Raw genomic sequence first — 21,989 nt, forward strand, 5'->3', positions numbered from 1 at the left:
TTGTTTGTGCGGCTGCATTCAGCCAGTGGGTTGACTGGAGGCTGGGGCATTCTCTCTCCTTCTCCAAGCAATCTCAGAGCCTTTTCCTTTCCATGTGGCCTCTTTCCAGGCTTTTCTACAATAGGGGTAGCTGAACTTCTTACATGGTGGCATAGGGGTCTGCAAAATATAAAAGCTGCCTGGCTTCTCAAGGCTTGGGCCTGAAACTGGCACAGTGTCACTTCTAACACATTTTATTGGCTAAAGCCAGTCACAGGACTATTCTGGAACCAAGAAGAGGGAATGAATACCAGGGGGCAGTTCACTGGGGAGTCACTAATGGAAGTCTACTCACTGGTGCAGTGGGATGCTTCTTGGACACACAGGATTCAGGTACCTTCAGCAAACTTCTGACTTCCATTTGGTGGGCACCACCTGCCTTGCTTTCCTATGCTCAGAGAGAACTGAAATATGAATGGTTTGATCGTCAATGGCATCCCTCAAGAGCTCTGGTAGATAGATGTAGGGCAAGTTTATTCCTCATTAGTCTCACTTCGAGCATACAGGGGATGGTGTGTCCCTCTTAAGGTTGCTGCAAGGATTGCAAGGAAGCATCTAATTAGGAGGCCTGGGTCTTACAGTAGGTGATAAAAGGATCTAATTTTTCCATGCGACATTGTGATGGTGTCAAATTGGCCAAGTAATTATGCCCAGTTTTCTGGTCAGGCAAGCACTGCCCTGACTATTGCCGCAAGGATATTCCATGGTGAGCTGATAAACCAGAAGGCTGGTGTATTAAATAATAAGGCAGTTCATTGCATCTGTGATTGATTATGTCTGCAATCAACTAAGGTACATCTGCTACGATGGGATAATTCAATCAGATGAAGGCATTTGAGGAAGAATAGAGACCCTTTCACTGCTTCTTCAGCCAGAGAGCCTCTCCCGTGGTGGAATTCATTCTGATCATCATGGGAGCCGCCAGCTCCACAGCCTGCCCTAAGGATTTTGGACTGTTCCACCCCATGGTTTAGTGAGACAACTTTATAAATCTCATATTTACAGATCTCTCCTGTTGGTTCTGTTTCTCTAGAGAACCCTAATACAAACATTCTTTGGAGCGTGCATCTACCAGGTGTCTGCTCAGCACAGGTATTCCAGAGATGACCAAGCACAGCATTGTCTTAAGGGAGCTGACCCTTTTCATCATGGATCCTCTCCCACCTCCAACTAGTCTTAAAGTTTAAACAAGTGTCAGAGTTTGTTCCTGTCTCCTCCCTTCTCCATCTGTATCTCTACTTTAACTGCTGCACTGACTTTGTCCGCTTTCCTAGTCAACTTCCCTCGCTGAGCTTTGAACCTCTCGAGGGCACGGTGACACGTGGCTGCTCTTGAACACAGGACGGGGTGGGGGGAGGGAGGGGGATGGTGACAGATGCCATCTCCCGTCAGGGTGGTCCAGCCAGGAATCCCTGGGAGTCGCGGGAACCAGCCCATCGCCTGACACTTCTTCAGAGCAGCCCCAATCCCAGTGGATTTCCATACCCCATTCTTTTCTCATATTCGAAAAGAATCCGGACCCCTATCAACTGCCCCCAAATAAACTCCTCTTAAAAAAAGAAAAAGAAACCGGATTGTGACTGAGAGCTGCCTCCACGCCCCAGGGCTGGTACTTGGCCTCTTTTCCTTTTTCTCCCTGTCCTCCCCTTCCACCTTCGTGGGCTCTCTCGGGGCATTTATTACTCTGGCTTCCCCTCCCCCCGCCAATGTCACCGCGTCGCCAGCCACACCGGCGCTTCCCGCATGGGCTCTGTCTCTTTAAGCCGGTCCCCGCCGCGCCCCTCCCTCGTCCTCCCCGCGCCGGGCTGCTTCACACCGCCTCGCGCGCTCCTCCTCTCCACCTCCCGCTTCTCGCCGCCGCCCGCTCCCGCTGCCCGCTCTGCTCCTCGCAGCCTCCGAGGACCCGCAGCCATGGCCGACATCAAGACAGGCATCTTCGCCAAGAACGTCCAGAAGCGACTCAACCGCGCACAGGAGAAGGTCAGAAGAGGGCGGCGGGCGGCCAGGGCAGGTGGCTGGAGGGCAGTACCGCCCGCGGGAGGGAGGAGGCCGCTGGGCTGCCGCGGTGCGGGGCCGGGGGCCTCGGAGTGCGGGCTCGCCGCTGGGGTGGGCACCCGGGCCTGGGTCGCAGGGACGCGCTCCCTCCGCCCGCCGCCACTGCCGCAAAGGAGGGATCCGGGCGCTGCGGGGACCCGGGCGGGGACGCGGGAGCGCGTGCAAAGGACCCGCAGACCCCAGCCTGGGAGGCGCGGGGTTAGTCCCAACCGCCCCGGCTCCCTTCGCCCCGGACGCGCGCGGCTGGACCGGAGCCCGGGAGCCCGCCGGCTCCTCGGGGCTCAGCGCTGACACCAGCAGTCGCAGGTGCGGCCAGTCGTCCGCTGTCCCCGAACTGAGTGCTGGGGCTGCCCCGCGTCTCAGCTTCCCAGCTCGCCCGCAGGCAGCTCCGAGGTACGCAGCCCGCAGATCGCGGCGAGAGATTGCGCCAGCTCCCCTCAGGGGGGAGTTCGTGGCTACTTAGTGCGGTAGAAACGAGCGATTTAACACAGTAGTTATCAAAAAAAAACAAACCCTCGGTTTGGTCTAATAGGGTTGGATCGCGAAAAACCATCAGCTTTCTGCAGTGAAACAGAAATCTGTATACACATCTTTTTTTTTTCTTTTCGGTGTGTGTGTGTGTGTGTGTGTGTGTGTGTGTGTGTGTGCCCCTTTTGACGCCAGTGACCTTTTCTGGAAGGTCAAAAATAAATATGACCTGAGCCCAACACTTTTTTTTTCCTGCACATTTCTGCACTAAAGGGGATGTTTTATTGTACTAAAAATCCATATTGCACATATTAGGTTTCCGGTTGTTTTGCAATCCTCTCTCATTTGCCCAAAGTAATTTATTTTTTCTCCCCCAGAGAAGTGCATAAATTAAACCCTGGACCTTACCAAGCCAGGCGCCGACCAGTTGAAGGGGACCTGTACCCGGCGCTGAGCGTGCCTGGCGTCCCTGTAGCTGCTTCTATCGCTTGGCACCGAGGTCTTCGTTTGTGCCTTGAGCAGAAGGCAGTTATAGTGTAGCTTGAGCATTGTACTTGAAAATGAACACCTGGCTACTGAAACGCATGATTTGTATTAGCTGAACTGTGTTCTCTTTCATGGGGCAGTGTTTTCTGACCCTGGGACACCGGGTGTTTTGCCTTTTCTCGTTTTCTGGGAAGTCAGACTTGCTGTTTTACTATCTGTGACAGGCTCAGGCCGACCCCCAGTTCCGGGAGATCCCAGAAGCTGGGCAGAAGGCAGGGATTGGGGTGGGGATGGGGGTAGGGGTGGGCAGTGATCCCTTTACTCTGTGCCCTGGCCCAGAGGCTGGCTGGCTGCCTGCCTCTAGTCCTTCCCTCCACACATACAGGGTTCTCAGTGCAGTAAGAGGATTGTATTTCTTTTAATATCTACCCAAGCTTATCCTCTTCCTGCCCCTTCCTCCTGGCTGAATTAGCAAGGTTTCCTGCCCTCTTCCAGTCCTGATTACTTGTCCAGAAAGTAGCCAGCGGTCTGCTGGCCTTGGGTTCTGAGCCAGGTATTGTCATCATTTCCCAATACTTCATTTTACCCAGCTGTAATTTCCCCTCTTCCCCACTCCCCTTTCCAAGGAATTACTTTCATTGGAAGCTTTTCATTGAATCCACTTTCAAATCTGTGAAGAAATTTAGTGATGTGTTCTGCCTTTTCACATATTAAATTATTTCTTAATCTAGGTCACCAGCTGTTAATATGCCCAAAATAAATGGAAAGAAAACCATAATCTTTCTTACAGAGCACTCAAGCTCTTATGAATTGTCAAACTCACTAAATCATTACTAAAGCCAAGTGTGTATTATGACTGCAATGATGGGTGGGTGGTCCCTCTTTTCTGGGAGTGGGTGTCTAGGAGAGAGCCCCTCAGGGCTGGAAGCTTCCTGTTTTCTTCCCTGGGGAAAGCTGCTGATGAAAAATGCCTGTTGCGGCTAGTTTGTGGGGTTAAGAAAACCAGAGACTGAGCATATGGGTTCTGATTCTTGTATATTCTGGCCACTTCCCCAGGCTTGTGCAGCACTGGGATATGCTTGGGGGAAAGGGAATTTATAGATAAGGGTAAGGTATCCCCATCAAGCCTAAATGGGAGCTGCTCCTGACTAGAAGGCACAAGTACGCTGCTGTTGGAGGGTTCATCTAGCCCAATGATTTTCTCTCTTGCATCTTCTGTTTCTCCTCTTCTCTGGTGCACAGGCTCTCCATCTCAATAACTGTATCCGCATATGTTCCTGAGACCCATTTCTCCTTGCTTTTATAACAGAATTTTCTCAAGAGGGTTCACTGGCTTAACTTTATCATTTGTGCTCTTCTTAACAGCTTGCAAGCACTTTGCCTCTAAATGCTTCACTGAAATTTTGCTTTTAGAGGTGACTTATGGTTTTTATGAATTTAAAAATTTATTTAAAAACAGCAAAGGGTCAATGGAGAAACAGTGAGTACACTTATAAGCAAAGATAAACATATAAGTTTTATATACATAAAAATAAGTTAGAACATTCATAATTCTACCTCCCAGAGATTATGGTATCATTTGATGTACTTCTTTTTCCATATGTACATATATATGTAAAATAGGTTTATACTGTATATATGGTTTTGTAATTGCTTGCTTCAGTTAATAATCATGAAAATTCTTCCAAAACAAAATATGTACAGATTTTTTATCATAATATTAGATCACTGAGCAGTATTAGAAGATATGGATTTAACATGTCCTTTATTTTTGGATATTTAGCTTTCAGTGTAGGAAAAATGTTCCCATAAACTCTTAGTTATCTCCTTACATAAATTCTTAGATGAAGAATTATTCTGTCCTTACATAGATTCCTGGGTGAAGAATTATTCTGTCAAAGGTATGTTCATTTTTATCGTTGCTCTGTTGCCTTTCGGAAAGGTTGTACCAACCTTACGTTCTCACCATGAAATCCTTGCCAACACTTACTAATAAAATTTAAAATATTTTTGGAAAAATTAGTTCCTGACTTCATTTGTTTGATTTTTAAAAGTTGGGTATTTCTCCACATTCTTGTGGTTTTTTTCTTTCATTCATGAATTGCATGTGTATATTTTTGCCCATTTTTTGGTAGCATGTCCATCTTGCTATTTGTAAAGGCAAGAAATATCAGTCATAAAGGTTATAAACATTATTTTTTCAATTTATTTTTTAATTGCCGATTGTATGGTTTCTATTTGGGGTGGTTGAAATAATCAGGATCCTGCTACTTGCAATTATCAGAAAACTCAATTCAAACTGGCTTAAGGGAAAGAAACATTTATTTGCTAATTACAAGAATAGTCAGCATTCATGTAGTTCTTTGTAAATGAGCTTTTAGAAAACAAATATTTATTAAATATTCTTATTTAAAATATGTGTATATATAATTCATTAAATCTTATGACATAGGTACTATTATTATCCCCATTTTATAGATGCAAAAGAGGTTAGTATTATGCTCAAGGTGGCACAGTAAGTGATAACCATGAATAAAAAGCAGCCTAGACACATTTCAGTCCTGCGTGGAGCCAAGGGATCAACCACAGGTACCAGGGCTCAGTGGCCTTTTCCCTGTCTCTCACCTGTGCTGTCCCACCTGTCAGCTTCATTCTTGGGCAAGTTATTCCCTCTTGGTGGCAGTGTGGCTGCCAGCAGCTCTAGGTTTATCTCCTTTTCTCTGTAATATTACCTGAAAGAGCTTCAACATTTTAATAGAACTCCTTGGTTTAACTGTCATGGATCCAAATTGACCCTTTCATCTAACCCTGGAAGAAAAAACCTCTAGGACAAAGGGCCAGAACCATGTGGTTTGATTGGGCCTGAGTCACAAGGCACGGCTTAAACTGGGGGTGGAGAAAATCCCCTTGAGCCATATGGTGGAGGAGGACAGGAAATCAGAGTACAGAAAGGAATGGGTACTAGGCTATCAGAATAAAAGATGTTCCCTGAGGTATACTTAAAAGGTCTTTTCCATCCTGTGTTTATATAAATAATGATATATTTAAAAGTTTATAATTTAATATTTAACATTTTTCTAATTAAATTTTAATCAACTATATGCATAGTTTAAATAATCAAATATTAGCAGAAGACTTGTTATTAAAAACAGCAGTCCAGGGCGGTGCGACGGTGGCTCAGTGGCAGATTTCTTGCCTGCCATGCCAAAGACCTGGGTTCAATTCCCAATGCCTGCCTATGCAAACAAACAAACTAAAAAACAAAACAAACCAAAACAAAACAAAACAAAAAACAAACAGTACTCCACTGTCCCTCCTGTCCTCAACTTCCAGTCTTACTTCCTGGAGGTGGCTGCTGTTATCTACAGATTTCTGAAAAATAGGTTTATGTGAATATTTCTTGATCTGTCCTTTCATATAAAGACAGGTAAAAATTAAGTGTTTTTGCATGCTACTCTCTGCTTCTCCTTTCCCCAGTATTCCATTATTAAAACTGTTGCTTGCTGAGGATTATACTTTTAAAATTTGAAGTGTCATTTGTACTGAATTCAAAGTAAAAATTCTTATGTGGTAAAATTTTTTTGTGTGTAGATATCTGTGTAGGAACAACCCAGATCAAATTAGAGAACGTTTTTATCATTCCAGATACTCTTGATCCAGATATCATAACTCAAGCCTCTCCTGTTCTTTGTCTTTTCTGTGCTTATACCTTTTTAATAGATTTTCTGTCATTTCCCTCTTTGGCATCTTTTCCTATGCATGTTGGTAATTTGGATATCTTCTTTTGTGAAGATAAAGTCTTCATATAGAAAAGTCACTTGAAGTGTCCTGCCTACATTTTTTATTTGGATTGCTTGTCTTTTTCTTACTAATTTTTAGAAGTTCTTTATGTATTATGCATATGAATCTTTTATCAGATAGATATTTTGTTAATATTTTCCCCCCAGACAGTGACTTGCTATTTTATTTTCTTAATGGAGATTTTAGAGTTTTGTAAAATCCTATCCGAGAATTTCATTCAGCTTTTTGTTTTCCCTGGAGTTAGTAATTGCCTTATTTTTATTTGCTTAATTTTCTATGATATATTTAGTAGTATTTCTTTTTGCCCTGTCAGATCTGCCAAATGCCTATCACTATCATTATCAAAGGTTCACATATATCAAATAATGTAATTGTTCCTTTTTTTTTCATCTTTAGAGACCCCTTTTTTGGAGCCTCTTCCATTTTGCTGTGATTTGGGATAATTTTTTTTTTCTAGGCTTGCTACATACTTGTCATCCTTGACTCTTGCCACTGTTGGATGGAGGAAGGGACATGAAGGCTCAGCTGTCTGCCCAGGCTTTTAAATAGTTTCCGGTTGTCAGTGTGTGCTTCGTCCCCACCATTTGCAGCACTCGGTGGGAGCAGGTCCGAAGCCAAAGGGTGGTTTGTTAGACTGTCTAGTGAGAATTGGCAGCTTTGTTGTTGGTTGGTTGCCCCTGTTTAAGCATTTTTTTTTTTTTGCTTTCCTCTGTTTTACTGAATTGTTTCCATTCCTCCATCCCCTTTTCAGATTCTACAGGATATTCTGAAGTCTCTCATCCACAATATCACCTCTCCTGAGTCTATCCTTGTATATTCACACTTTTTAAACACTTTTTTACTGTCATTTAGTGGGGGTCTGGGAGAAGATGGAAATAAAAAGATGCAGTTAGTCTGTCACATTCAACCAGAAACCCTTTTACTTAAATATTTACTCCATCTGAGATTTATTTTTTGCTTTCTTCATCAATTTGTGAAGTCCAATGGCATTTATTTGGTGTTAATCTCCTTGACCTCTGTGCAATATTTAAAATGGTGAGGCACCATCTTTAAACATTTTTTAAGATGATGCTAATGGGCAGGGTAATTGTTGGTATATTATAATACTAAGCTCATTAATGAATAACTTCTTTGTTAAACAAGGGTTAGAATATTTAAAGTCTAAGGACCTGTCCAGTATGATGTTCTTTATTCCAGTTTATCTTTCCCAAGGGATTATTCTATAATAACTTTAGATATGATTTTTTAAATTAATTTTTCTCATCGTATCTTCCCAACTGAATTATAGGTGCTTGAGGGTGGGGACCAAATACCTTATGGAGTGTACGTATGCAGTAACTATTTATTGATTTGACTTTCTATGTTATGCGTATGTCCCATTCTTGCAAGTACATTGCCCTAAAATCTTCCACGTTATTATTTCCCTGACTTTTGTGACATTACAAGGGTTTCACTGTATAGCACTGTCATTTGCACTGTCATTTTGTGAAAGTAGTACATCAATTATAATTGTCCTTGTGGATGCTGTGTATGGTAGGAACTCCATAAATATTAGAATCAACTGTCTGAAATTTGTCATTTTTGTAGATCCAAACAGCTAGATATTGGCAGTCATGTGGTTCAGCCCAGTGTTGACTAAGTGATATGGTAAGAAAAGCAGCAAGCCTGGTTATGTGAGCATTCGGTTTTGCTGGATTGTTGCCACATTGTTTGTTCTCATTCAAAGAGAAACATGTGAATGGTGTGTGAATGGGAGAAGGAAGACCCTGCCTTGTGTGGGAGATTCTTTCTGTGGGACTAGGAGCCTTGTCTGTAGAAGAGGTGGCTTGTATGACTGTCTTTGTCTAGGACACTTTGGAAAGTGAGTCTCTGATGCACATCCAGGGTTTCTTTTTTTAAGATCATCTGAAAACTTACTCATTGCCTGCTTCTATGTTGTACAAAGCTTACATTTTATCTTCTGTTATGAGCATCTTCTCTGGTTGTCTTTGAAGTTGCCAAGATAAAAAATAATAATTATGAGGACCTCCTTGAGAGAGTACGGCTTGCTTCTTCCATTTTTTTTTTTTTTTTACTTACAAACACCCATATACCTGTGCATCATTTCTCTAGGAACGACTATAACTAGGAATCAGAACTGTAGGGACTCAGATTTAACATAGTAAAAATTACTATTCTCTTTTACAGAATAGCATATAGATAATATTTTTTGCATGGGCAGGCACCAGGAATCGAACCTGGGTCTCCAGCATAGCAGGTGAGAACTCTGCCTGCTGACCCACTGTGACCTGCCAGCATATTGGTTTTTGTGTGTGTGAGATCCATAAGTCACCCTTAAAAAGTGAGCATGTCTGTGCTCATACAACTTAAAATACCTGAAATATTTGTATACATAATATTTGTTTCTCTCTTGCTCCTCCCTAGGGTACCTATATCTTGTGATAAGTTAAAAACAAACAAACAAACCCTAGGGTAGTTTCTTCTCTCTGAAGTGGTTAGTGGTTTTTACTGTTGCCTCACTGGAAAGGGTCCCAAAGGGGGTCTAGTATTCTGCCGTTATTCTTGTCTACTGCAGTGAGCATGGCGGTGGATAAGTCTGCAGTGCCCTCATTGCTGGTTCTCAGGGTGAGGACAGGGGCCTGGAAGGTGCTGTGCTGGGAGCCTCCCTCCCCAGGATCCTACTCAGCTATGACCCCTCCGCAGTGTGCTTGAGCTCCTAGTGTTTGAGCTCTTTATCAGTGGTTCTCATCATTTGCAAATCCACTTGCACACAGGTTCCATCCTTCCCCCACCCTCCTCACCTCCCCAGTCCCCCCCCTGCTCCCCCCCCCCATCAAATTTTGCCCATGGTGACAGAGCTTCTAAGTTAGGAAGCATTTTGGTATCAGCACTCCACTCAAATCCACTCCCATCCCCCCCATTCCTTCTCTTCCCTTCCCTTTGTTTTTATGCCTTGTTATAACATACTAAATTGATTTCAAGCCTATAATTTGAAAAATGCTACCTTAGAGGATCTCTGACATCCTTTGCTGTAAATTGACTTTCTTCTGGACCACTTAGTTCATCTATGGATGTGTTTCTGTGTGTACCCATTATGTGTGCATGTGGTAGTTAGATTTATTTGTCAACTTGGCCAGGTGAAGGTGCCTAGTTATATTGCAGTGGACATGAGCCAATGACATGTGAACCTCGTCTGTTGCCGATTACATCTGCAGTCAGCTAGGAGATGTGCCTGCTGCAATGAATGATGTTTGACTTAATTGGCTGGTGCTTAAATGAGAGAGCTCAACGTAACACAGCCCAAGCAGCTCAGCATACCTCATCTCAGCACTCACAGCTCAGCCCAAGCCTTTGGAGATGCAGAAAGGAATCACCCTGGGGAAAGTTGTTGGAATCCAGAGGCCTTGAGAGAAGGCCAGCAGAGATCACCCTGTGCCTTCCTGCATAAGAAAGAGCCTCAGTTGAAAGTTAGCTGCCTTTCCTCTGAAGAACTATAGTTAACTAAATAAATCCCCTTTTATTGAAAGCCAATCCATTTCTCTTGTGTTGCATTCTGGCAGCTAGCAAACTACAACAGTGCGCATATACATATACAAACCAAGCTCAACTGTTTCAGCTAGTCTCTAAGTATATCAGAGAGTTTTGAGAAATTCTGACAAAATTCTCATGAATTTAAGTTTCAGGCAAAAATATATTGTAAGGCACATTTGGAGGGGATTTGTAGGGCAAAGAATTTTTTAAAAAGTTCTAACTTTATTAAGTTTGGAAATTTCCATCTTGTTCAAATGCAATTTTTAAATTTTTCTAGTAATTTTACTAGTGGCTATCTGGCTGGAATTCCTGAGAAAACAAGTGGGCTCTGTGCTTATGGGAAGTGGGCAAGAGACATAAAGATCCCTTGTGTCACAAGGGCTAATACTTACATAATGAAAATTCCTATCATCACAGAGTTCAAGAAATTTACCCACTAAAGAATATAATAAGATCATATATACAGCATTATGCAAAATTAAACTGATAGTATTCATGGTTTCCCAAGATTACAGCCATGGGCAGACTTGCAACATGGAAATGCTGGAACTTCATTCTATTCATTTAGAACCTGAATTTAAGTGCACTGATAGGCTATAAATGTACTTCCTGAACACATATAGAGGGAATCCCTTTTTAGGAACAAGGTTGGATAAGGCATGGGTAAAATCTTATTTTTGAAATATTTAAAAATATGCCATAGCTATATCCCAATTTTGATTACTTTGAGGCTATCTAGAACAGATGTGCAAATATCAGAGAGCCACCATTTTGGCCACTTTTATCCAACTTGTGCAGTTATTTAGGTGAAAGCTTAGTTCATTCTTTCTCATCAGAGGATCTTAATATATACATATATTTTCTCCTATCATAAAGTACCTATAATAATTTAATAAAATATAGAATAATCCATGCATGAATGAGCTTGTCATAAATTTTCATGATATATAACACTTGCTGAGCAAAGGAGGCAAGATTTACATACTCTAATAATTGTATATTTTATTGTGAAGTCAGTTTGGTAGAATTCATTCATTCATTTAAGAATCATTTATTGAGAATCTCCTATTTCAGGACTCTTGCTAGATACTTGTAATATAGCAGTTAATGAAGCTGGTTTGAGCCTACATACCAGCAGGATCTGACAACTAAACCAGAGTGAGGAATTGCACTGCTTCCAAAATGATGACGAGAGATTTTAAGTTAAGAATTAAAGAATGTGTTGCAGTCATCCAGGCAATAATGGTGGTGTCAGGTTTGGGTGGTTTCAGAAGTCAGGAAGAATTCTGTGAATCAGACTCCTTGCCCTTATTCATTGGGCATAACATTGTATTTTTTCATTCTTGTACTTTCAACCTATTCGTGTCTTTGCTTCTAAAGTTTGTCTCTTGTAGACATTATATAGATGGATCATTTAAAAATAATTTTGTCATTTAAAAATAAAAATATATATCATGGACAAAATTGGAGGATATAATTCATTTACATTTAATGTAATTACTGGTAAAGTAGGATTTAGGCCTGCATTTATGTCTTATTAATTTTTCTTCCTCTGTTGTTCCAATACTGCCTTCTTTTGTGTTAAATAGATATTTTCTAGTGCACCATTTTAATTTCTTTGTAGTTTATTTTACTATATATATATTTTGAGTTGTTTTCTTAGTGGTTGCCCCAGGAATTACAAATCACATCTTAACTTACAACCGTCTAGTTCAGATTAATACTCAAAGTATTTAAACAGTATATAAAATTTTCCTCCTGTATAGTTCTAATTTTCTCTTTCCTTTGTGGTATTACTGTCTAACAAATTATATTTTTATACATTGCATGCCCATCAACACAAATTTATAATTGCTATTTTATGTAGTTGTCTTTGAAATCATACTGAAGAAAGTTACAAACAAAAATTAGATTTATATTGTCTTTCATATTTGCCTACATAGTTACTATGCTTCAAAATATTTTTCTTAATGAAATGAACTCTGATTATTAAGTAATAATTAGGTCTTTTCCCATTTTAGAAATTGAATCAAAATCTTAGCAAGAGAAATCTAGCATATTAGCACCTTTAATGGCTATAATCCAGCCAAAAATAAAGTAATAGAATTATAGTTACTAAAAATAAATGTGTATTTCTGTTAGATTGTTTGGATTGTTGAGGGAAAAGTTTCAGTTCCCTCTTAATAGCTTTATGGTCATCTGGTTGGGAGCTCTTAAGTATTACTTATGACGTAAATTAAATGCAGTGTTTTGTGCTTTTTTTTCTAGGTCACCATGGTTTTCATCAGATTCTCAAAAAGAGTTGTGACCTTAAAAATCTTAAAAATCAGTGAGTCTAAAGTATTAAGGGAATGTTTTGCTGTAAAACAGTCCAGAAAACTCCTTGAAGAGAGGAAGGAGAGTAAAGCCATGGGTGGACGCCAGAACTACTGGCATCCAGAATAGTTTGTTTTGGTCTTAGTCGTGGTCCTTGCTCCTTGAAGTTGCAGATTGTCTGAGTCCCCAGGATTTGACCCCGTCGTTGTGGTTCTTTCAACGTAAACAAGTGGCTCATGTCTTTCACCATTCCAGGTTCTCCATTACACATGTTTAAATCTGTTATTTAAATTTAATTATTTAAATCTGTTGTTTAAAGAATAATAAAATCTCATAATTTCATTTAGTCCTCAAGTCATTGGAGCCTACATTTTTCTAGTTGTCCACCCCATGGCAAGTAGAGATCTCTATGTAAATTTGACCCAGGTAAATGAAGAAGGAACCTTCCATCAGAAGAGATGAGCAAGAAGTTTACATTCATTTCCAGGACATATTAGTTGAGGCCTTATGAGTTTGCCTATAGAGCAGCCTCTTTGGGGTTAGACTTACATTGATGACTCTCCTTTTACAACTAAAGATCCTACCTTTATGAATTGAAGTAGGTAAACTACATGTGCGTCTGAAACTTTTAAAATCAAGTAGAAATTGCATACAGTAAGTTGAATAATCTTAGGTGTACAGCTTGGTAAATTTTTACATGTGTATACACCCATGTTACAGCCACTCAGACGAAGTCACAGTACGTTTTTCAACACCCAGAAGACTCTCTGATGGCCCTTTCCCGTTAGTACTGAATCTGCTTTGCTCCCTTCTCCTTACCGGTAGTCACTATTCTGCTTTTTATCACCGGGGGGTAGTTCTTGAGCTTTTTATAAATGGAATCATAGAGTATGTACTCTTTGGGGTCTTCTTTTGCTCAACATAATGCATATGAGATTCATTCATTGTTGCTGTGTATAGTGGTAGTTCATATTTTTCATTGCTGAATAGTATTCCTCTTTTAAATAGTGTATCACCATTTATCCCTTCTCCAAGTTAATGAACATTGGATGTGTCTCCCGTATTTGGCTGTTATGAATAAAGCTGCTACAGACATTCTTCTTCATATCTTTTAGGTGAACATAGGCGCTTATTTCTTTGGGGTAAATGCCTAGGAGTAGAATTGCTACTCTATTAGGATAGGCATATATTTAGAAGTAGAAAATAGTGGTCAAACAGTTTTCCAACGTGGTATACCAATTTGCCTTCCCATCACGACTGTGGTAAAGTTTAGGAAGCCTTTATCTTTGAGTTAAAAGTTTGATGTAAGAATAGAATAGTTTTGTATTTGTTCACTGCTATTTCCCCAAGGGACTCCCCTTTATTAAAATAATTAATGAATTTATCTCTGTGTATTTGAGACATAGTCATAGGAATATTTCTCATGAACCTGTTAATATTTTGTGTTTCAGTTAAGTGGTAGGGGAGTGGGGGAGGGTGGTCACCATTTTTAACTTACATTATAACAACACGTGTGCAGAGGAAATGTACGGATGGTGTCTGGGCAGATGAAAGGAGAGGATTGTATGCAGATAGTCTCAAGCTGGCAGGGGTCCTCTGAAGCACTCTACCCTCCCTCCTCCTCTCTGGGAACAATGCCCCTTGCCCACACGAGTGGCTTTCCCTACAGGTATATGTGACTCAAGTCTGCAGCTCCTATAACTCATGGTTGGGATTTCTTGGCTCAAGCAAGACCCAATGGCTTAGCCTCACCTAAATTTCCCCTGGTACTGTGTGTTCCTCTGCTGTCTGGCTGGACATTTGACTCCAATCCTGTGTCCTTGCTACTGAGCCATGTGACCACTGCTACAGTTCCCTTCAGGCCTCCTCCACTCTCAAACTGGCGAGTTTCCCAGTCAGACTTCCAAAAATTGTCTTTACCCCATCGGTATCAAGTATGGTTGAGGAATCTGAACTTAGGGTCTCCTTTGCCTGGTTTTCAGTGTGCAGCCACAGTGTCTTTCTGTGGCCTAGGTGGATGAGTCGGGCGACATGAGAAGTGGTCTTTCCAAGCTGTTCAATGGGGAGTAGGGGCCACAGCTCTCTCTGCCCTTTACCTTACCCTTATTTTAAAAGAAGAAGATGGGAAACTTGGGATACACTTTCTTTGGCCTCTTTTTTCTCTTCTCCTTGTGGGCAGGGGAAGTTTTCCTCTTCATTCTGGTTTATCCTCCTGCCCCAGAGCTTGCTAGGCTGTCCTTCTACTATGGGCCACCACTGGAACTGGGGCTTCCAGGCCTTTGATATGCCAAAGAGGGAAAGGAAAGAGTATGGAAATTCTGCACTCAACACATTTTAATTCTTGTGCCCAGTCTGGTTTGCTTGCTGTGTTAGGCACTCTTATGGGCCTCATTCATTTAACCCTCAAGTAAATCTATGAAGTGGGTGCTATTATTATCCCTATTTCATACATGATGTGACTACAGGAAAAACGGCTTGCCTGGGATTATTTAGCTGGTTAAGTACAGAATTGGGATTTGATTTTGGAAGACTTGTTCCGGAAAGCCCACCTTTTCTGAAATGATTGTGGACTTCTCAGTGCAATCTTCTTTTCATGAGCTCTGTTGATGTTCTTCTCCAATGTTGAGAAAATGCCATGTCTCATGCAGTGGCTTAAGGTGGAGGAGGAATTCCATGTGGTCTGAGACCTGCAACATTTTGGGGTGTTCATTGATTTATGTGTCATCATTTTTATGTTCCTGGGTCCTCTTAGTTAATCCTTTTGAACATTTGGAGACAATATTTAAAAATATATATCTATATATTGGATTTTCTTAAAGTGAGACAGACCAGTGAGATAGTCTCCTGATTTGGTTGTCTCATCATTTTATCTCAGCAACTCAAGCTACTTCAATAAATACGATGCTCAAAGTCTCGTGGGATCTGGGAAGGAGGCACTGGTACCCTGCAGTCTAGTTCCTCAAAAGATGATTTGGAAAAATCATAAAGAATTCTTGGGTATTTAAGCTCATTTCTTATGAGATAAACATGTTATACAGTCATTAAGTTGAACACCAGGAAAAGTACGAGAGAGATGTGCCACCTAATCTGACCTCACAAGCTGGGAAAAGAGTAACGCATGAGGCATATGTACCACCAGACTGGTAAACGGGAAAGTTTCCTAAGTCGTCAGAGAACCTGTACATGTTCTAAATCTTCTACTTCGTAACTTGCGTATATTGGCAATTTTCAATTCCTCTCAATATAAGCTTACCTCTACGTCTCCATTTTCTTCTTTCAAAATCTAGACTTTTTTCCATTCAACAAAATTTAAGTGATCCATCATAGAAACTCTGCAGCATTGTTTGAGAATTCCTATTTTTCCTCATTACGTGGCAGAGATTGCCAGTTGTCCCTTTATATCAATTCTTCCCTTTTCATTTAGTAATAGAACCCCTGATTTTTGCAGGCGTATGGCTGTACTGCTAAAGATAGCATTTCCAGCTTTATTTGCAGCTAAATGTGAGTATGTGTGAGTAAGTACTAACAAGTGGGGTAGGAGCAGAAGTCATGTATAAAACTTCTAGGTCTTGATCCTAAGTGAAGGGGTTTGCCTTCCACTTCCTTCCCTTTCTTTCCCACTGGCTGGAATGTGGATATAATAATGGGAGTTGAAGCAGCCACCTTAAACTATGCAGTGGGCAGCCAAGCCATCTCCTGTGTTGAGGACAACAGGAAAATGAGATAGAATGAGCCTAGGGCCTTCACACCATGGAGCTGTCTTAACATCCTGAGCTGCTTACACCAGGTCAGTGGCATGAGCAAAAGAATTCCATCTTAGTAGGAACTGTTGTGTAGTTCAGCTCTATTTTTTTAATAAAAAATTTTCAAAAATTGGCAATCTCATATAGTTCAACTTAAAAATCCACATTAATTTGTTCATTTTTTTCATTGACTACATATTTTGCACCTACTGTCTGGGGATGAATGCTGTAGAAGGAGAGAGTGTTTTATGGAAAGCGCAAAAATGACTAAGACACAGTGGAGAAATGCTTTCAATTCTGAACAATGGATAATGGCAGGCATTTGACTACTCTTAGAAGTTGTCCATATTGTATTTGTAGATGAAGCTTGTTCTCTTAGTTAAGACTTCCTTGGAAGTAGTGTAAGAGATTTTCTTTCTTTCTTTTTTGTAAGGGGTTTTCATCCTAATTAGTTGGAAGGCAGTCACTTTAGCACCAGAGTATAGTAATGGAAGACTTTGAGTTTTCCCCCTTGGTTGAATTGGGAAATGAATGGTCTGCCTGAAGGTGTGATAACTTCAGTGGAGCTGCGGGAGATGCTATTAGGAAGCTATTTGGACACTTTAGATAGGCTGCCTTTAGGGAAAGAGAAACTGTGGGGCTAGAATGACAGAACAACTTTGTTACAATTTGTGAGCAGCTCAGGGTGGTGAGAAGAGTTTTTGGAATCAGTTGGTTGCGGGTTCAGATCCTGGCCCTCTCGCTTCCCATCTGCCGTCTTGGAAGAGTATCTTTGAACCTATATTTGAACCTTGGTAAAATGTAGAAAACGACGTTGATTTTTTCAGACTGCAGTTAGAATCAGGGCTAGTATTTTAAGTACTGGCACCAAATATATAGTATTTCCGTAGAATGTAAATGGCAGCTATTTTTATTGCTTATTTATTTTTGGTTTAGATTTCAGTGTGTTTCTCAAGGTGACAAATTACTGCTATATTTATATATTTCTAATCTTCATTTAGAAGAGATGGTAAATAAGGGCATCTAAGTATATATCCCACACATCTATTTGGGCCAAAATGGGGACACATTTTATTTAAACTGAGAAATCCTGGTACATAACACACATTTCTTTTGGTCACACTCAAGTGTGCTAAAGCATTGCACCAGAACCACAGTGGTAGACAAACCACCTGACATCACCTGCCTTCCCTCGGGTACCTGGCTGGTGGCCTGGCTACAACCCTCCTTGGGGAAACAACCCACAGAGTTGCTTGAAAATCCTCCTTCTCCTGCCTGCAGAAAACCAGCTTTAGGTAGGAGCGAGGTAGAAAGTCTTTTTTCCCTCAGAACTCCTCTAAGACCCTTAGAGAAAACTGTCCAGAATGCAGGGAAGAGCTTGATGTCATGAGTAAGAATTTAGAATACACCAGCCTTGCACGTGATTTCAGTGCTGAAGCCCCCTTGGCAACTCTAGTGGCATTTTCACAGTGATAGCAGTTAAAAAAAAAAAAGTCATACTAATGTGTTATTGAACCAGGATGCAGAAGTTTCGAGATAGAAGGGAGACGAGATGTCAGAGGCGGATCCTCAGACCTGGGTGGTTGTCTTAGCCTGTCTTATTAAGTGATGTAGACTGATCCTGTTTGGGTTCTATTACATTGACACTACCTAGGTTCATCTCTTTCTCTCTGATTTTTCCTCCCTTATCAGTAAGTACAGTCAAGGCTTTCACAGTAAACTCCAGTTACTGACATATTTATGAAACAAGGAATTAAATTAACCCCTTTTTCCAGGCCATGCACTTGTGCTACTGATGAGATACTTGTAGGCAAGGGATGCTCACCCAAACAAGCAGACCTGGGGCCAGTGGGTAGGATTTGGCTGTTGGTTTAATTTTTTCTGGGCTGTTGTACATGGTTGGTGAGGAATTACTGCTGCAGGGGGCTCCAGGGTGAAGGAGTCAGGGAAATATTTCTTAGGACTCAGAGCTGTGCACAGGTGTTAGTCAGATAATCATAATTTTGTAGGACAAATATGATCCAGGGGCCCAGATAAGAGGAGTTTACTCCTTTAATGAGCTTCTCTGACATAGTATCTAGTTACCGCCAACCTCCCTTCTGTTGTTTCCTTTTTGCTCTCTCATTCTGATGGTTTTCTTGGTCTTTTTCTATATGAGCTTATAAAATGAAATGAAATTTTATTTTTTAGGTGTTTGCCTCATTACTGAATGTTTTATGTTTCCTTTTATTTATTTATAAAGCAGGTAAGGACATATATGATGTAAGAAATAATGCATATAAAATGCCTAGCAAAGTGCCTGGAATATAGTAAGTTCTCAATAAATGACAGGTACTGTTTTTCAAATCATGTAAGTATAGCATTTTACATTTACATTTAGCATTTTATGAAGTCGACTTTGAACTCTCATTGCTCTTCCATGGATTTTTCTTTTTTTGTAAGTCACTGTATTTCTATTACATTATGCTATTTTCCCCCTTTGGTTTTTGAACAGAGTAACTTTTTAAAGAAAAACGTTTATGGTATGGATGAACTAATGATGAGCCATAGAATATTTTCAATATGAGCTGTAACTAAATTTCCTTTTTTGTAAATATTTACTTTACAGTTATGATTGTAATAAGGTTATTGCTAAAAAAAAAAAGCACACACAACCCATCATCTAGACTGCATACACTTTCTTGTGACCAAACACAGAATAACAGTATTTTTATTAGTGTCCTCATATCTTGATATTTGCAGATAACAGTACATTGCTTGAATCATAAATCTTGAGTTTCTTGGATGTTTTCCTTTATCGCTTTTTCTTTTTAGCTAATGTAATCATGAATTTAATGCAATGGCTCTATCCCTAAGTTTTTATATCCCATAGTTTATCTCTCCATAATAAAGATTTTAGAGCTGGGAATCATTACACAAATATTTGTTAGTTCAAGGTTTCGTTTTTTGTCAGGAGATTTTGCATCTTAGGTGAAATATTTTTGGCTGTTTCTAGACAGTTTCTTCTATTGCTTAAGTGCAATTTTCCCTTCTGAGTGTGATATACTTGTGCTGCTGAGGCCGAAGAGTCCCCGGGAGTTCTCCGAGGGGTTGAGACCTCAGTGCCAGAGTGTAGATGCTCTTTATATATGTATACTTTATACCATGTGACTCCAGTTTTGTTAAAAAAAGAATTTTTTTAAAAAAGTAAGACCATACAGCACACAGATGCCCATTTTCTGCTTAACATCGTATTCTTGGTTATATACACTTAGAGATGTGGTTTTCATGGCTGTAGTAAGGATGGACCATTGTTGGAACCAGATTCCTCAATAACTGTTCTCACAGATACCTACTGATGACCTGAAGCACGCCATAGTGTACCAGCAGTTCCTGAAAAATGTCTTGAATCTGGACAGGATTATTTCTGGGTCTGGTCAAGTATCAAGAGGATATCCTGAAGATTTCTTTCCAGTTGACTTTGTGGAGCTTTATTGGCAACACAAGTCAAATAGAAATAAAAGGAAACTTCCATGGGCAATGGTGGCTCAGTGGCAGAATTCCTGCCTGCCATGCCAGAGACCCGACCCAGGTTTGATTCCTGGAGCCTGCCCATGCCAAAAAAGAAAAAAAAAAGAAAGGAAACCTCCATCCATGATGAGAGGCCTTCACCCTTCAAAAACAGCTGTACTCTTGGGCTCTTGTACTTGTGCACATGCCTGTGTGTGCTGACTTTGTGCTATCAAATGGTGCTGAAAATAGTTCCTATTTAGCAGACTCAGACCTGAAAGCAGAGCGCTGGTTCAGCAGCCTGCTCCGTCTGTCTGTAATGTGATGATTAACCTCCTCTCACTAGTCAGCTTACCTTTCTAGTGAATGGGATTGGTGCTGCGAGCCCATTGGTCTTTTACCAAGGCTTTGCTTTTACTTTCAGTAATACTGGTGGCTTCATGATTACTTATTATTGGCAGTACAAAACACAGTTAGTCAGTAACCAAAAGATGATAGCTTATTTAAGCTGTCTGCTATGTTGTTAAGAAAACAAGTATTATTATCACCTCTTCTTTTGTGGGTATCTTCCTAACAGAGACTTGCCAAAAGGAAATGAATGGACCTTATGTGGGCAGGCTGAAAGTAAAGGGCCATTGCACAATTTTGATTACCAATACAGGATGAACATGTAGATTAAAATAATTAGCTGCTAATTATTTAACATTTTTTCCCCCTGCATATGAAAGTGGCAAGCAGGAGACCTTTCAGAATGCTTTAATCCCACAGATGACAGTGTTAAATGGTCAGGCCGGCCTTCTACCCTGACTTACCTCTGTATCGAAGCCCTTGGCAGTGTTTCTCCTGTTTGATGTCAGTATTTGGTGACTGATGTCAGTAGTGATAATTAGTGATGTCAGTATATAGGGGGAGGGGGCAGGTGTGTGATGGATATGAAACTGTCAAGTCTGGAGGCTTTTGGGTGCTAACCAGGGTAAGAGGCATTGCTGCAGAACTGAAAAAGCCTAAGCAAAGGTCAGGGTGATATATTAGGGAGGCAGGAAGCTACTCGGTAGAAGAAAAGGTGTAAGATGGGAGCAAGAGAGGAAAGATAATTTGCCAGGCAGTTTTCTTCCTTACCTAATTTCCCCCACAGTATTAGGAGATAGAGAGCATTGTCTTTGCTTTTACAGATGAGGACATAGAGATGCAGAGAGAAGAAGGGGGAGATAATCAGAACAGCTAGTGGTAACCCCCGAGACAGTGCCTGGCTCACCAATTCATGCAAACACCCATCAAGGTGTCTTATGCAAAGGAGCGTCCTTAGCAGCTCTTACCACAGAGATTTTAAGAAGAACCACAAAAACCTGCTGATTTATATCAGCTTTTTTCACCAAGGAGGAAAATTCTATCTTTTAAGCAATTTTCATAAGGCTTTATAAATGGGCATTTTAATAGATTTAATGTTTACATCAGGAATTAGTTGTACAAGGCCTGGATATTGGAAGTCTTAGATCCTATTTGCAGCACCATCAGTGGTATTTGCAATTAAAATAAAACCCATTACCAGGAAAATTGTGCAAATTTCCTGGTGTTTATCCTTGGAACATCTAGACCCTTTGCATTTTAATTTTATCATGTGGTTGTGGAAATGGATGACTTAGCAGACATCAGACCATTCTCCAGTAATAGAAGCAAACCCTCCCATTTTTTCTCTGTCAGGTCACCTCTTTTCCTCCATCTGCGGCTGCGTTTTGTGCCTCTTGAGGCCCTGATGTCTTATGGAAATGCCTTCTCACACGCCTTCCTTTGACCACTGTAGCTTGAAACATACGCCTAATACAATTTGCATTCAAAAATTGGAAATGCATAATTAAATGTAATCAACTACACAGTGGACTATTTTAGCATTTGGGGTGTTCTTCTTTGGAAATGTATTTAAACAGGAGTTATGGTATTAACAGAATGAGGTGACTTTAATTATTTGTTAGAGTCTTTGTGTTTGTTTGCAGCTTCTGTAAATTATTTGGGACCTTCAGATATACGTAGTGAAATTAGGAAAGTTTCAATTGATAGAATTTA

At 40.7% G+C, this 21,989-nt stretch overlaps 1 protein-coding gene across 2 annotated transcripts in view; it reads left to right on the plus strand.

The window, feature by feature from the left end:
* Window positions 1–1,890: 1,890 nt before the first annotated feature.
* AMPH (amphiphysin) overlaps window positions 1,891–21,989 on the plus strand; it is a 273,409-nt gene continuing 253,310 nt past the window's right edge. For both annotated transcript variants that reach the window (XM_077119505.1, XM_077119509.1), the window contains exon 1: window positions 1,891–2,019. In XM_077119505.1, coding sequence (XP_076975620.1) covers window positions 1,951–2,019 — 69 coding nt within the window. In that variant the 5' untranslated portion in view covers window positions 1,891–1,950. The remainder of the gene's footprint in view (window positions 2,020–21,989) is intronic.

This window comes from Tamandua tetradactyla, chromosome 1, assembly GCF_023851605.1.
Source record: "Tamandua tetradactyla isolate mTamTet1 chromosome 1, mTamTet1.pri, whole genome shotgun sequence".
Taxonomy (NCBI): domain Eukaryota; kingdom Metazoa; phylum Chordata; class Mammalia; order Pilosa; family Myrmecophagidae; genus Tamandua; species Tamandua tetradactyla.